Source organism: Rattus norvegicus, chromosome 5 (genome assembly GCF_036323735.1).
Source record: "Rattus norvegicus strain BN/NHsdMcwi chromosome 5, GRCr8, whole genome shotgun sequence".
Taxonomy (NCBI): Eukaryota; Metazoa; Chordata; class Mammalia; order Rodentia; family Muridae; genus Rattus; species Rattus norvegicus.
This window is the reverse complement of record NC_086023.1, coordinates 66329080-66345110: the sequence shown is the minus strand read 5'-3', so window position 1 is coordinate 66345110 and position 16031 is coordinate 66329080. Positions and strand designations below refer to the sequence as shown.

Genomic DNA, 16031 nt, shown 5'->3' with positions numbered 1-16031 from the left:
TGAACAGATCCTCTGAGACCCAGAAAGTTGAGCGGCAGAAGTCAGAACAAGTGGAGATTCTGAGATGGGGCAGTGAGCTTGTGAACACACTGGCCTTTTCTAAGGGTTGCCTTTTTCCACTGGTAAAATTGCAGCTAGCTATATTGACTGGGTGGCATGGTGGAGCTGGAGAAGTATGTACACACTTGGCACCCGAGAGGCACACAGTAGGCACACAGTAGGTACTCAATTAGCTGCAGTGTTTCTTTTAAGTTTTCCTATAGGGAAACCATAGGGAAGCCTGGAAGTTACAAGCTCAGACATTGGAGGGCAAGTGCCAGCTCTGTGATAACAGGCCACACACGCAGTCTTGGATGGGTTACCTGATTTCTCTGTGACTCAGTTTCCCTGTCCTGTCTTTAAGGGGTTGAACTGTCAATCTTCCCTCGAAAGGGGAAGAGATGATGACATGAGCTCTGTGTGTTGCATACATGTCGATCACTCGCTGACAGCCCGCCCCTCTCATGCGTGAGTCAAGACTCGCCTTGCTCAGGGCTGCTGTGTCCAGTGATGCTCAGGTCAGTTCCTGGGGTTCCTTCTGGAACCGGTTCCCCAGAAAGCTCTGTGTCCTCAGTAGGAGAGGATGAAGTAGGGGGCATGCTTATGGGATCAACGTGTGCTTCTTTAGGCTGAAGAGAAAAGAACGAAATTTACTTTAGAAAAGAATCATTTATGTAAAAAAGGGTTTACTTACCAGTGAAGCAGGAAGATGATTTATCCTCGGAATTCTGAACAATCCTGAATGCCTACCCTGGCTGCGTCTCTGGGTAGCATTGCCTCCAGGTTGGAAAGAGGTATGTGCTGGGTGTCATTCCAAGCCACTCACCGCCCGGGAGACATTGTTGATCTCAGACTAAGGCCTCAAAGCTCAGAGACCACACTTCTGGGATGTGCGGGTATCAGGCTAGCTCAGGGCAGACGCTGGGTTCAGGGATGTGTGCACAGTTATCTCAGTGAGTCAGGCTGCACTGCACTGGTATAAATCCAGCCCCAGAGCAGCATGGTGGGCAAGGCTCTAACAGTGAAGGATGTGTCCACTTCCTTCCAGGGGAGCTCCTGCATCTACACAAAGCCAGCGGAGCCCTTAACCAGTCTCACTAACTAGGGGGAGACGAAACCCAACGGCTGGAAATAAGGCAATTCAGAAATCCAGGCAGGAAACTCAGTGCTGGCGCTCAGTGTCTGAACATCGACCCTAGGTGCTGGGGACAGTTTGTGAGACCCAAGGTGGTTAGCTTTCAGCCTCTTCATTTTTCTGAGTTCTGGCGGGTTGCCGGGGAGGATGGAAAATTGAATGGAAGGATCTAATGTTGTACTTAGCGCGTGGAAAGGAAACCCATCCCTGCTGTGTTAAGACACTAGGGTTTCAGGCTCATTTGCTGCCGCAGCACTCTTTGGGCGTCCTAACAAGACCAGGCACAGCTCTTGATGGTAGACTCCACTGGGTAAATGTTTAGCCCATCATAGCAGGGAGGACTGTTAGGAGGAGCCCTGGGACTTCCGCGTTCACAGTTCAGTCCTTACTGTCAGACTTGGGTGGAATGTCTGCTTTCTATTTAGTTGGCTGACCTACTTTGGACAAATCACACAGCCTCACCAAGCCTCAGTTTTCTCCTCTGTATAATGGGGGGGGGCAATAAAACATGTTCCACAGAAGATGAAAAGAAGGCTCCAAGGTTTTCCAAGGACCCAGGTTCAATTCCCAGCATAACTGGCTCTTACTCCAGGGGAGTTGATGCCCTCTTCTGGCCTCTGTGGGCACTGCACATATGTGATACACAAATATATATGTAGGCAAAACACCCATACACATAAAATAAAAATAAATCTAAAAAGGGGGACAAGGTCAGTGCCAAGCGTGGGAGTAGCCGGAAGAGTGTGGGATGCTGAGGCCCAGCCCAGGAGCCTTGAGCCAGGCACTGAAAAAGTCCAAATAGCAGGAGCCAGATAGGGGTGCTGAAAGAGTGGGAACCCCCAGGAAAAGTAGTAAAGCCCAGCTAGGAATGGCCCACCCAGGGGTGTGTATCTTCTTCTCCTGTGAGGGCTCCAGGAGGAGTCTCTTTGCCCTGGGTCCCTAATGGACCAGGGATGCTTGCCCAACTGTAACCTCCAGGGATACCAATGGCTGGAAGCAAGGGTACATTGTGAGACATGTGGGCCTCAGGACAGATATTTGGAGTAGGCAAGACTGAGGCAAGCAGGAGGACAAGCCTGAAGGAGGATGAGCTGTTACTCAAGGAGATCTCAGTAAGAGTCACTGACCAGCCTTTCAGCCAAAGTCTAACCAAATCTTAGGCAGGCAGCCATGGCTACCTGGACCCTGCTTTGGGGAAAGGTGAGATTCCAGGATCTCACCCTGTGGAGAAAGTGAGGCACCTCATCACACAGCTCCTGGCTGCAGAAGTAATACAGACGAAGAACCAAGTGTGGGCTCTGGCGGTGTAGGCAGGTCTAGTCTGAAGACTTTAGTGTCTTTTCAAATTATTATGGAGGTGTGTTGGTGTGCCTTGCTTTGGTTTTGCCCACCCTCACAGTCACAGTCTGGTGTGCTCATTCACAGATAGGTTTCTGTGTGCCCAATTGTGGGCCGAGCCCTGGGACACATTATGTTACCGTAGCTCCTGCCAGAGCCCAGAGAGGCACAGCCCAGCCCCACCTGCTGTGTCACTGAGCATACAGGATAGCAGAAGCAAGAGCCAAGCTGGAGAGCAGGGCATGGCAGCGGGTAGCCTCACAGGAGAGGATTTGGCCTGGATCCTGAGGTGGATAGGAATTTGCCAGAAGGAAGGAAGCGCGGGTGGAGGTGGGGGTTCCAGGCAAACAGAATTGCACAGAGCTGTCGGGATTGGAAGTCCCAGATGGTATGTCTGGGAAGCCGAGAGCCCTTAGGTGTGGTTGGAAGAGGTCCTGGCTGTGTCTGGGAATCACCCTCAGAGCTCCCTGCCAATGTAGATTCTTGTTCTTTGCTCAGAAACACTGAACACCCCAGGGAAGCAGACCAGGAGCCGCTCTGTTAAAGACCTCTGTCCATCCCATGCACATTTGCATACGGGTGACTCACATGTATAGTCAGAGCTGAAAGACAGAAGTTAATTCTAACTCAGCAGAAGGTAAGCACCTGAGGAGAGGCTGGCTCGGCAGGAGAGACAGGCACGGGGCAGCAGAGGTGCTGACCCTAAATGGGAGGTAGGGGGAGACCTGGACAGGCTGTCTCTGGTTCTGTCTGCCAGTCAGGGTCCAAGTCCTGGAGGGTAGCAAGCTACAAAGGCTGAAAATGAGGAAGTGAGATTCTGCCCAAGAGAGAAGACAGACAGAGAAAGGAGGAACTGTCTGAGACCGAGAGGGAAATCCCCTGCACCAAAACGAGCCATGATGCCCTTCAAGGTGGAGGGATGGCGACCACTCTGGATCTGTGGCCCAAGATGTGACTCTGTCACCTCCAGGCTATGTGGCCTCAACCACAACATGGCTGCTCCATGCCCTCTCCTGTAGAATAGGGGCCCTCTCTGAAATGACACTGATCTCAAAGCAGCACCTGCTCGACGGTGAGAGACTAAGTGAAGGAACATCTGTAGGAGGACAGAAGAACCATGAGGATGGCTTCTGCTGTGTGGGCATTGGGAACCAGCAGCTTTGGGACCAACAGGGTGGACCTAGGGGAATTCTCTTAAGCAGAGGACAGCCATAGGGTGTTTGCACACCTGGACACCAGGAAGCCAGTGTGGAGGGGATTCCAAAAGGAACAGGGAACCCACTGTGTGCTGCATTGAGTCTGGCCCTGAGCTTTCTGGCTTCTTGAAATCCTCACCAGCTAGTCTGCAGTGACCACCATAAACCTTCACCCATCACTGCTGTGGACCAAGGTCTACTTGAGTGTTTGGACCATGTGGCTTGTCCACCTCTCAGACCAATCCACAGAGCAGGCAAGTTCTGCACTAATGGGAGAAGCTGTCTTGGAAACATTAGGTCTCCTGCTGAAGGCCAGTAGCCAGGAGCAACAGGGCTAAGACCTACTCCGGGTAGTGCAATGCTTCTCCCAAGTCCCTAAAAACCGGAGAAGGAAAAGAGTGGGCCGCTCCTGAAGCCCCCAAGTGCACCATGCCACCAGCCACTTCCCTTCCATCATTTCTCAAGGTCCTCAGGGACTGATGTCATACCCTCTCCAGGCCAAGGTCTCCCTCCCATCCCCCATACATATAGTCCCTGTATCTGAAGTGCTGATGTCATGGTGGAGCCACCTTCCATGCAGGGTGTAAGGAAGAAGTGGCATTGTATCCACAGAAACGTGAACTCTCTTCCTCTTCTGCTTCACCCTCTATGCAGTGCTTGGACTCCTGGAACTTTGGCCTTCCCTATTTCAGCCAAGATTGGCCAAGGTCTTGGTAGTGCACGGTCACAATCCCACCCAGACCATAAACCCACGGGTAGATATCAAGAGGCATGTGCTCTAGCCTAGCAGATTCCCTCTCTGGCATAGATCTCTGCCTGAGTCCTTCTAGCATTAGCAATATGGTTCTTTTTTTTTAAAGATTTATTTACTTTATTTATATGTTAGTACACTGTAGTTCTCTTCAGACACTTCAGAAGAGAGCATCCCATTACAGATGGTTGTGAGCCACCATGTGGTTGCTGGGATTTGAACTCAGGACCTCTGGAAGAGCAGTCAGTGCTCTTAACCGCTGAGCCATCTCTCCAGCCCAGCAATATGGTTCTTATCTGCCACACCCACATCCCTGCTGCCTGAGGTCTATAGCATACAGTTCCTGCCTTATTTCTGTCTCCTTGCTTCTATTAGGAGCCTTCACAGAGTGCTGAGCCCATCCTGGGAGCTTCCTTTGCTTGCAGCTCAGATTCTCCTTGCTATTATCGTCACTCACTGAAGAGAAGTTCAGTGGGTCTGAGTAAATTCTCCAAAGTCACACAACACATCTGCCATTGCATGCCTTTCATAGCCATACATGCAGGCGGCCCTGAGCTATGGGCAGCTTGCTTGGGTGTGGGTATGAGGTAGCAAAGGGCCCTCTTGACTCCCCCAGAGGATCTGGTACTTAACCTCACAGAACTGACAACAGCCTGAGACAGGTAACCCACTCACAGGGGTAGCATCCATGCTCACCGGGGCTTGTGTGTAAGTGACGGCTTCCATGATTTCAGCAACTTCATCCATCTCCTGAAACCCACTGGCTTCTCCAGATGCCTGCGAGGAGATACATCAGGACACACACAAGGCAGGAGGTCAGGCTACCCAGGATTGTGGTACTTGAGAAGGTCAGAGGCTGACAATCAAACTCCTGTGGAGGAACTGTGTGTGTATGTGTATACATTTGCATGTATGTGTATATGAATATATATAGACATGTACATGTGTATATGAGTATGCACATATGTATATGTGTATGTGTGTCTGTTTGGCTGCATCTATGGTATGCATGCTTGTATGTGCACATACACACATATGTATGTGAAACACGCATATATATGTTTGTGTGGTATGCATGCATACATGAATGTACATATGAATATATGTATTGTGGTGTTTGTGCCTCGTGTGTGTGTGTGTGTGTGTGTGTGTGTGCATGCATGTATGCAAACATGGTATCAGAGACAGGGTGGGAAAGTCAGCGTGCATGGTTGGTTAATCTATTTCTATCCATATTGCTATGCTACAATCTGTTACTTCACCTTCCAACCATGTGCAGGCTCCCTTTCCTCCTGGTTTGTGCAAGGTGCTCCCTGGAGCCCACTCAGGGAGCACTCATCCAAGGTGGCTTCCTACTGTTGCCTAACATCAGAGCTAGCCCCCCTGGGTCAGCCCAGGAGCCTGTGCTGTGGCTCTGCAATGGATTCCATGTTCTGAGACCTCTGGGATATTTATACTTCAGCTAGAATGCAGAGCAGAGACAAATATTTGACAACTTGCTCATTCCGTCTCCCAGCTCTCTTGAATGGCACTGGCTCAGGAGTCCAGAAATTCAAACAGCCCCAAGTGCTACCTCTGGTGTACGGAATTTTTTTTTTAATGCTAAACTAATGAAACCGACTTCCAATGTGTTCAGAAGTTGACATCACTTAAAGAGCAACAGTCACAGAAAACACCACTCGGCCTGCATCTGGCTTTGGCACGATGCTCCGTCTGCCTGGAAGAACCTTCAGACAGTGCCTCTCCCTCACTGGCTTCCAGCTCCCCCTCCTGCCCCTCTGCTCCCTGACCTGCTGAGCTGGGCCTGAGGCTCTCTCTCTCACTGAGTTGTGTCTCCAAGTATGTGTCAGAGGTTGGAGGAGGGGGCAGCTCCTGAAGTACATACGCTTACCCCAGCCTACACCAGGCTGTCACTACCAGCAAATCCTGGAGAGAAGGAAGGAGCCATCTTTCCTCCCCAGCCCCCACCCCACCCCCCAACTTAGGAATGGATTCACTTGCCAAGCATAAAATGAACCTAAATTTAGGTTCATTTTTATAGGACTTTACACCCAGAATATCTTAGCATTTTAGCTCTGATTTTAGAATCCTGACACCCTTCTTGGCAGGAAGTCTGGAAACCAGGCCATTGACTGCCCCAGCCACAGGAACACCTTATAAGACACAGCCCCCACTCCAAGGCGATGGCTGAAGCGATTTAAAAAGGGAAAGAAAGCCAGAAGCCCAAAATAGGACTTGGGGCAGTGCTGGCCATGATGAGAGGCTTTTAGACTGCATGACGCTGAGGGAGAATTGGATGGGCACCCAGCCTTCCCCCGGCTGACTGGGGGATGGAGGTACGGAGCCCTGGGTGAGATCGGGGTGGGATACAGGGGCTTACCGAGGACTCTTGTGCTTCACACAGCTCCTCAGGGGTCCTGGGGTCTGAATAGATGATGAGCTGTTGTATGGAGCCCTGAGAAAGAAGAGAAATCGGAGTCACCGGTTACATGTGTACACGGTAATGGCCAAGGAAGACGGGACTGTCTCAGTGAGGGGGGACACTGCAAAGAACCAGCATGGGAATGTGCTGTCTATGAAGGTGCCAGGAATTCTGGGCACCCTCCACTCTGGCTCTCCATTCAGGGACTCTCCTTGTTTGCTTCCAAAGAATATGGACCGATCCCCTTTGCATATGTTCAGAACATGGACAGCCATGACAGCCTCCGGACATCTCCAGGGCCCCTGCAGGTCAGCAGCAGGCCTTGAAACCTGCCCCCAAAGCTCAAAACTTCCTTGCTAGACACTCTTGTGATGTGGTGAGCTGCCAGCAGGATCCCCACCCTACTCCTCAGATCTGGAGCTCAGTCTTCAAAGGACACCAACGCCAGTGTGTACACACGTGTAGCATGTACACATAACATCCTCTGTACACCCAGCCTCAGCTTCCCTGCTGTGCTACAGATAAATTCAATCTCTGCCCTCTAGTGGTGCCTTTTTTCTCTTCTTTTGGTTGGTTGGTTAAGGGGTGTTGGAGTCTCCTTTTCTTTTCTTTCTTTCTTTTTAATTTTAATTTTTAATTTATTTTTATTTTATGTGAGTGCACTGTAACTGTCTTCAGACACACCAGAAGAAGGCATCAGATCCCATTACAGATGGTTGTGAGCCACCATGTTGTTGTTGGGATTTGAACTCAGGACCTCTGGAAGAGCAGTCAGTGCTCTTAACCGCTGAACCATCTCTCCAGCCCCTAATTTTTAATTTTTAATTTTTATTTTTGGAGACATGTTCTCAGTTTGTAGTTCTGGCTGTCCTGAAACTCACGAGGTGGACCATGGTGGCCCTGAACTCACAGAGATCTGCCTGACTCCGGATTGCTGAAATTCATGCACCACCACACTGGGTTTTGAGATGGAATCTCATTCTGTAGGCTAACAGAACTCACTCTGTATGTAGCTCAGGGTGGCATAGAACTCATGACGCACGGCAACCTGAGTACTGAGATTACAGGTAGGAGTCAGAACTCTGGCCTGTCCTAGTGTGTCTAGGCCCTCTGATAAGTTATTTTCTCTAGAATGTGCTGATTCTGATAGTGAAGTCGGACCTCTGTTTGTTTTAGGACATACTGTTTAAAAGAAGACAAGAAGTGAGTCCTCATTCAATTGTTCACATTCATCCAGCCTTACAGAAAGAACTTAAACACAATACCATTTACATTCGGACATTAAATCACTTGAGACTAGCAGGCTTGGATTCTAGTGAACAAAGTGGTTCTGACTATTTTCTCAGACAGGCCTGTAATTTACTATGTATCCCAGGCTGCCCTTGAGTTCATGTTCCTCCTGCTTCAGTCTCCTGAGTGCTGAGAGTACAGGATGGACCAAAGAGCCCAACCTCAGGATAGTGGCTTTTATGCCCGCATTCAGTCAGTACAACAGACTCCCTCGTATACTGCTGCCTAAAGCCTGCAGCCCCAGTTTATCGCAGAGTACTAGGATCACTGGCTTCCGGGCCCAGAGTCCTTCCCACGTGACTTACATGCCTTTTGAGAGCATAAGAATAAAATAATAATAATCATTGCTCCTCCTTAGTGTGTGGGAGTTCATGTATGAACTTCTGTGGCCTGTGGGGAGTGGACTGAAACTCACCGTAAATCTCTCCAGGCCGGTGGCTCCTGCATTGCCCACAAAGATCCCGGCACTGGGCTCAAAAGTCAACGGCCGGGAAGATCGCTGGAAAAGGACTTGGCTGTGTTCCTCACAGTCCATGAAAAGGACCGCTTCCTCGCCCTGGACGGTCACAGCAAAGCGATTCCACCTGTTAGTCATTACGGGCACCGAGAAAGCAGCAGCCTCCTGGGACACGTGGGAGCCGGGTTCCGTGTAGTAGAGGATAACCCGCTGGCGGCCGTCCTCTACACGGGAAAGCCGCAGGCCCAGGTAGATGACTTTCTGGAAAGCATCAGTAACAGCGAAAAGCACGCCCCCTTGGGCACTACTGGGCTTCACTGCCACACCGATGGCGAAATCCCTGAAGAAGGTCGATGGGATGAGGGTCCTGGCTGGGCGGCCGACATTGGCCCCAGGCCGGAAGCTGTAAGCCGGGAAACCACCATAGCCGGTGACAAAGGACACAGATGAGGGTAATGGGACACCAATGAGCTCTGTGAGGTCCAGGTGGTCCTGAGAGGCTGACCCTGCAAGGGAGGGAGAGAGGCCATGATTCCACTATGCTCGAACAAGGAGGTGGGGGCCACAAGCAGAACTGGATTCCACGGGGATCCACTGAAAGGGGACTTTCTGCATGACAGTTTCTCAAACTTCTGAAACAAGCCCCAGTATTGAAGTGTGGTGTACAGTGTGCACAAAAACACACGAATATAACTGGAAACACCGTTTCAGAAAGCACCTCGTGGTGACTTGAGCGCTGGGTCTTCCACTGTTTTCTCCTTCCGGCTAATTGTTTCTTTTCTCTTGTAAAAATTAAAATCGTGCCCACAAGGCTCACCAATAGATTGGATTGCCCACTAATGGACAGTGATCTACAGTTTGGAAAAACACAAACTGTTTCTAGAATATACGGTGCCACATTAACTTGGAGATTTCTTTCATTATTAAGAAAGTTGAACCTGGCTGTACTGCTCTGTTTTAAATGAGGCTTCTGTTTACATGCGTCAGAGCATAGGGGTAAAGCAGCACAGAGGAGGGTGTTCTCTGGAGTCCAGCACTACTGAGTTTTGCTTACTAGTGGTAAATACTCATCACCACCACCACCATCATCACCATCATCACCATCACCACCACCATCATCACCACCATCACCACCATCACCACCACCATCACCACCACCACCATCATCAGGGGTGGTGGCAGCAGCAACATCACCAGCATCCGCATCCCACCTTTCTCTCTGTACCAGGCAACTCTCTCAGCTCTGCTCACTTCATCCTCACTCGAGCCCCACAATGTTAGGTACTGTTATTTCTGCTTACTCTGGAGAAAAATCAAGACTGCCACAAGCTAACAAATTTGCAAGAAAGAGTCACATGCGAAATTCAAGGCTAGAGCCCCTGACCTAAGTTTGTGCTATTCACCAGCAGGCTTGGTGGGGTCGATAGACCTGCAGGGAGGTGGCCTGAGAAGGACCCCAGGTCCAACCACTGCCCATGGGCAAAAGCTACAGGCTGCTCCAGTGACTGACACACAGTCCTGAGCTGCTGCAGAAGTGACAGCAATGGGGGATGAGAGAGGAATACAGGTCTCGGGTGGAATGAACTCACCCAGTGCCACTGAGGCAGAGGACAGGGCTTCAGAGCCATTAAAATGGAGCAGTGGCGGACAGTAGGGCAGATCTCCTAGTGGCCCCTGCTATAGCCATCAGCCAGAGGCCCCTAGTCCATGGCTAAGATTCTCTCTCTATCCCACAAGGAAGCCAAAGGACGACCCAAATGGATGGTTAAGACCATCTTTCCTAGTTAGCTTCAGCCATCAACTTGAAGGGGGCCTCGGATGAAGAGTTCTCTATGACTGAGCTGTGGGAGCCTCTTGTTGAAATTGATGTAGAGGGCAGAATGCACTGGGGGGGGGGTCAGTTCAACGCAGGGCGCCCTGGACTATAAAAGAAAGAAGGCAGACGAGGTTAGGGAGCATTTAGCAGTGCTCCTCTCTGGTTTCTGCTTCAAGCTCCTGCCTTGAGTTCCTGTCCCAACTTCCCTCAGTGACAAATAGCGTTTTGGAAGTGTTAAGGTGGAAGAACCCTTTTCCTCCTCAAGTTGCTTTAGGTCACAACAGAAGAGTAAAGTAGAATACCAAAGCCCTCAGTCAGAAACACTTGAGACACAGCAGCCCTTTCTGTTACATCTACACAATGGTCGATACTCCCTGTGCTGGGCCAGGGCCACCTCTGTCCTTGAGCTCCTAGTCCAGAACACTCGCTGCCATTTGCCATCTGCTGTATTCCTTTGTCCTTGCGTCAGCCCTGGAAATCAACTGCTACTAACCCATTTCATGGATGAAGAACTGAGGCTCAGGACATGAAACCCTGGCCTGAGGACAGGCAGTCAGTGATGGGGAAGATCTGTGAACCACAGTTAGCCTGACTTCCAGTTGACGTGATATCAGAAAGTTCGATGAGAAGAGGGGTTTCCACAATGGTTCTGGGTGAAACTCAGCCGAAGGCAGATCCTGAGCACCAACAGGACCCTGAGGTAAAGGTCGCAGCCACAGGGTTAGCAGTTAGCACATGTGTGCCTGACATGTGTGCGCCCCTGTGTGTGTCTGTATGTACATGTGTATATATGTCTGTGTTTATGTGTGTGTGTGTGTGTGGCTGGTATGTACATGTATCTGTGTGTATGTGTCTGTGTATGTCTGTGTGTGTGCATGTGTATGTGTGGTGTGTGTCTGTGAGTGTATATATGTCTGTGTGTGTGTGTGTGTGTGGTGTGTGGTGTGTGTATATGTGGTGTGAGTGTGTGTGTGCCTGTGTGTGGTGTGTGTTAGTGTGTGCATGTATATGAGTGTGCGTGTGTGTGTGTGTGGTATGTCCATGTCTCTGTGTGTATGTGTGTGTGCATGTGCATGTGTTTGTGAGTGTGTGTGTATGTTTGTGTGCGCGGGCGTGTGTGTAAGCCAAATATGTGCTTTGGTTCTATAGAAAGTATAAGGAGTAATGTGGAGACTCATCGAAATGTCAAAATGGCAAATGCTATGCATATTCACTCACAGTGGGAGACACACATGAGCTGGGGAGGTGGCTCAGTCAGCAGTGGTTACTATGGAAATCCGAGGACCCGAACCTGGATCCCCAGCCTCCAGTTAAAAACACGGCTGTGTCCCCGGTGCTAGGTAGGCAGAGACAAGAGAATGCCCAGAGCTTGCTGCCAACTGGCCAGTCTAGACAGACTGAATCTGTGAGTTCCAGATTCAGTGAGAGACTGAGGAAGTCGCTCAACCTGACTTCTGACTTCCAAGTGAAACTCTCCCCCTGCTCCACACGCAGATACACAGACACACAGACACAGAGACACATAGACACACAAATACATATGCATACATACACACACGCACATAGACACATACACATAGACATACACACATACACACACAGATACACACACATCTACTGCACACATGTCCATGTGTTCATATACACCAGTAAATGTTTAAAAGAAAACCACGAGTCACCACACAGGATTATTGAGGTGATTAAATGGCACAGTGTGGGATGCTGGCGCAGGGCTTGTGAGCAGTAAATGGGGTGACCCTTCACCCCTGCCTTCCCCATCACTGTTATTGGACTTTCAGTCTTGGAGGGGATATAAGCTCCACCTGAGTGTGTTAACTCCTGCCATTCTGGCGTGGGACCACTAGCGAAAAGTAGGCATTAAACACCTGAGTGGTGTGCCTTCCCCTTGAAACATGCTGCTCTAAATGCACACTGGACATCAAAGACCCGATTTGGAAAAACAAATCCAGTGTAACATAGATAATTAATTTTCATATTGGTCATGATTTCAAATGATCATTTGGAAGCTTGAGGGTTAAATGTTATTTCATCTCAATTATTTTTAGCTGAGCCTGGTGTATATTTCCAGTTACACAGGAGACTGAAGCAAGCAAGATATAAGTCTGATGTCTGCTGTGGTTACATCGTGAGTTCAAACCCATCCTGGGTAATTTAATAAGACCCTGTTTCAAAAGCAAACAGAAGGAAGGATTGGGTGGCTGTGCCTGTGGTGCACACCTTTAGTCCCAGCACTCGGAAGGCAGAGGGAGGCGGATCTCTGAGTTTGAGGCCAGCCTGGTCTACAGAGTGAGTTCCAGGATAGCCAGGGCTACACAGAGAAACCCTGCCTCAGAAAGCAGAAGAGAGAAGGAGAGGGAGAAGAGAGGAGAAAGGGTTAAAACTCCCTGGTTCAGCACTTGTCTAACGCACAAGGCCCTCAGGATCCACTCTCTGTCCCAGTCCCGGTATGGAAAAAATAGAATGAAAGGAGAGCGGGCAGAAGCCGCCCGTGACCAGCACCCCTCTTCAGAAAAGAGCCACCCACCAGCTCTGCTGACCCTCTCCAGGCCACTTCCTCAGCCCAGGCCCCAGGGGACACCAGTGTCACCATTCCTGTCCATTTGTCTTCATTTACTATGTAAGCCTTGCCTGTAACAGAGTGCAGAGCTACCAAGGATGCCCCCAACCCTCACACAAACACTGGCACGCTGCCTTCGGCCGTCCCTCGAGTCCTTCCCCACTCTCCCCACAATGTCGTCACTTTTGGATTAGTCCTCGCTGAAGCTGTGGTCCTGCTCTTACCACAGTAGCATGGGGTGGATGAGAAGCAGTGAGCAGCTTCTCTGGCGATGGAGAGGAAGGTTTATGTGACTTCCAGACCAATTTGCTACAGGCTCCGCTATCCTTACCTCCTCTGCTTACGGGTACAGGCCATCCCACTGCACAGATGACAGGCGTCATCTACGGTGGGTGACGTGGGTCTGCTCGCTTACAATCTCACTGGCTGCTGCTAAAGTGCTCTTTGAAGATTCTGTGCCGCCGACCACCCACGGGTGGCCTAGCATTCCCCGTGTTGAGGAGAGGCAGAGAGACTCACTTGAGAGAGGTCCATGACACTCTTCAATTGCAGTGGTATGTATAATCTTTTGAAATCTTTATTTTTATTATTCTTCTAATTACGTGTATGTGTGGTGGGCGTGGGTGTGTGAGTGCAGGTCAGAGGTGTCAGATGCCCTGGAGCTGGGGTTACAGGTTGAGTGCACTGCCTCGAATTCAGGTCTTCTGGAAAAGTACACATGGCCTTCTCAACCACTGAGCCATCCCTCCAGATCCCATATATTTAATTTTAATATTGGTTCCAAGGATGTGTTCACTGTACTGTTGTTGTTGTTGTTGTTGTTGTTGTTGTTGTTGTTGTTGTTGTTGTTGTTGTAAAGGGTTTCACTAGGTAGACCTGGCTGGCCTGGTGATCCACTGTAGACCAGGGTGGCCCCAAAGTCACTGGGGAGATCTGCCTGCCTCTGCTCCCCAGTGCCAGGATTAATAGTGTGTGCCACTGTGTTGTGATGACAATTGTTCTTCAGAACACACTTCGTTGGAAGCACTTCGCAACTTTTATGAAAACGACCGCCCTCTTCAACTAAAGAGAAAATCGGATCACATAGAGTCCTTGCTTAGAAATCTTCTATAGCCATTCTGTGGTCCCCAGGGTCAGGCTGCCAACCAGAGACTTGAGAGACCTTTATTGTCTGGGCCCGGCCATGCTCCCCTACTCTCCTAAGATAATCTACAGTGGCCCCTAGAGTGCTCCTCTGCTGACACAGACCTACCTCTACCCCAAATGCCTCCCCTATGTTACTCACTCCATCCACCCAATTACCTTTCAGAATAACTCCTGCTGCTCCTCCTGCTCCTTCTCCTCCTCTTCCTCCTCCCCCTGCACCTCCTTCTGGTCCTCCTAATCCTCCTGGTCCTCCTCCAATTCCTCCTGCTCCCCCTGTTCCTCCTGCTTCTCCTCCTCCTCCTCATCCTCCTGTTCCTCCTCCTCCTCCTGTTCTTCCTTTTTCACCTGCTCCTCCTGTTCCTCCTGCTCCTCCCACTCCTCCTGCTCCTCCTCCTGTGCTTCCTGCTCCTCCTCCTGTGCCTCCTGCTCCTCCTGCTCCTCCTCCTGCTCCTCCTCCTGTTCCTGCTCCTCCTCCTGTTCCTGCTCCTCCTCCTGCTCCTCCTCCTGTGCCTCCTGTGCCTCCTGTTCCTCCTGCTCCTTCTCCTGCTTTTCCTCCTGCTCCTCCTCCTGCTCCTCCTGCTCCTCCTCCTGCTCCTCCTCCTGTTCCTGCTCCTCCTCCTGTTCCTGCTCCTCCTCCTGTTCCTGCTCCTCCTCCTGTGCCTCCTGTGCCTCCTGCTCCTTCTCCTGCTCCTCCTCCTGCTCCTCCTCCTGTGCCTCCTGTGCCTCCTCCTCCTGTGCTTCCTGCTCCTCCTCCTGTTCCTCCTCCTCCTGTGCTTCCTGCTCCTCCTCCTGTTCCTCCTCCTCCTGCTCCTCCTGCTCCTCCTCCTGCTCCTCCTCCTGTTCCTCCTGCTCCTCCTCCTGCTCCTCCTCCTGTTCCTCCTGCTCCTCCTGCTCCTCCTCCTGTTCCTGTTCCTCCTGCTCCTTCTCCTGCTCCTCCTCCTCCTGCTCCTCCTCCTGTGCCTCCTGTTCCTCCTCCTCCTGTGCCTCCTGATCCTCCTCCTCCTCCTGTGCTTCCTGCTCCTCCTCCTGTGCTTCCTGCTCCTCCTCCTGTTCCTCCTCCTGCTCCTCCTGCTCCTCCTCCTGCTCCTCCTCCTGTTCCTCCTGCTCCTCCTGCTCCTCCTCCTGTTCCTGTTCCTCCTGCTCCTTCTCCTGCTCCTGCTCCTGCTCCTGCTCCTCCTCCTGTGCCTCCTGTGCCTCCTGCTCCTCCTCCTGCTCCTCCTCCTGCTCCTCCTCCTGCTCCTCCTCCTGTGCCTCCTGTTCCTCCTGCTCCTCCTCCTGCTCCTCCTCCTGCTCCTCCTCCTGCTCCTCCTCCTGTGCCTCCTGCTCCTCCTCCTGCTCCTCCTCCTGCTCCTCCTCCTGCTCCTCCTCCTGTGCCTCCTGTTCCTCCTGCTCCTCCTCCTGTGCCTCCTGTTCCTCCTGCTCCTCCTCCTGCTCCTCCTCCTGCTCCTCCTCCTGTGCCTCCTGTGCCTCCTGTTCCTCCTGCTCCTTCTCCTGCTCCTCCTCCTGCTCCTCCTCCTGTGCCTCCTGTGCCTCCTGCTCCTCCTGCTCCTCCTCCTGCTCCTCCTCCTGCTCCTCCTCCTGTGCCTCCTGTTCCTCCTGCTCCTCCTCCTGCTCCTCCTCCTGTGCCTCCTGTGCCTCCTGCTCCTCCTGCTCCTCCTCCTGCTCCTCCTCCTGCTCCTCCTCCTGTGCCTCCTGTTCCTCCTGCTCCTTCTCCTGCTCCTCCTCCTGCTCCTCCTCCTGTGCCTCCTGTGCCTCCTGCTCCTCCTGCTCCTCCTCCTGTTCCTGCTCCTCCTGCTCCTCATCCTGTTCCTCCTCCTCCTGCTCCTCCTCAAGACTCAGTCCAGGCCTCCCTCCCCTGTAGCC

General features: G+C 51.4%; 1 protein-coding gene across 1 annotated transcript in view; it reads right to left on the bottom strand.

The window, feature by feature from the left end:
* The window catches only part of Col15a1 (collagen type XV alpha 1 chain), a 105627-nt gene that overhangs the window by 58062 nt on the left and 31534 nt on the right, over positions 1-16031 (bottom strand). Inside the window, exons 3-6 of the mRNA NM_001100535.2 lie at positions 8587-9134; positions 6840-6914; positions 5156-5236; positions 524-668 (exon numbers count right to left, since the gene is read on the bottom strand). Of these exons, the coding sequence (NP_001094005.1) occupies positions 524-668; positions 5156-5236; positions 6840-6914; positions 8587-9134 (849 nt within the window). The remainder of the gene's footprint in view (positions 1-523; positions 669-5155; positions 5237-6839; positions 6915-8586; positions 9135-16031) is intronic.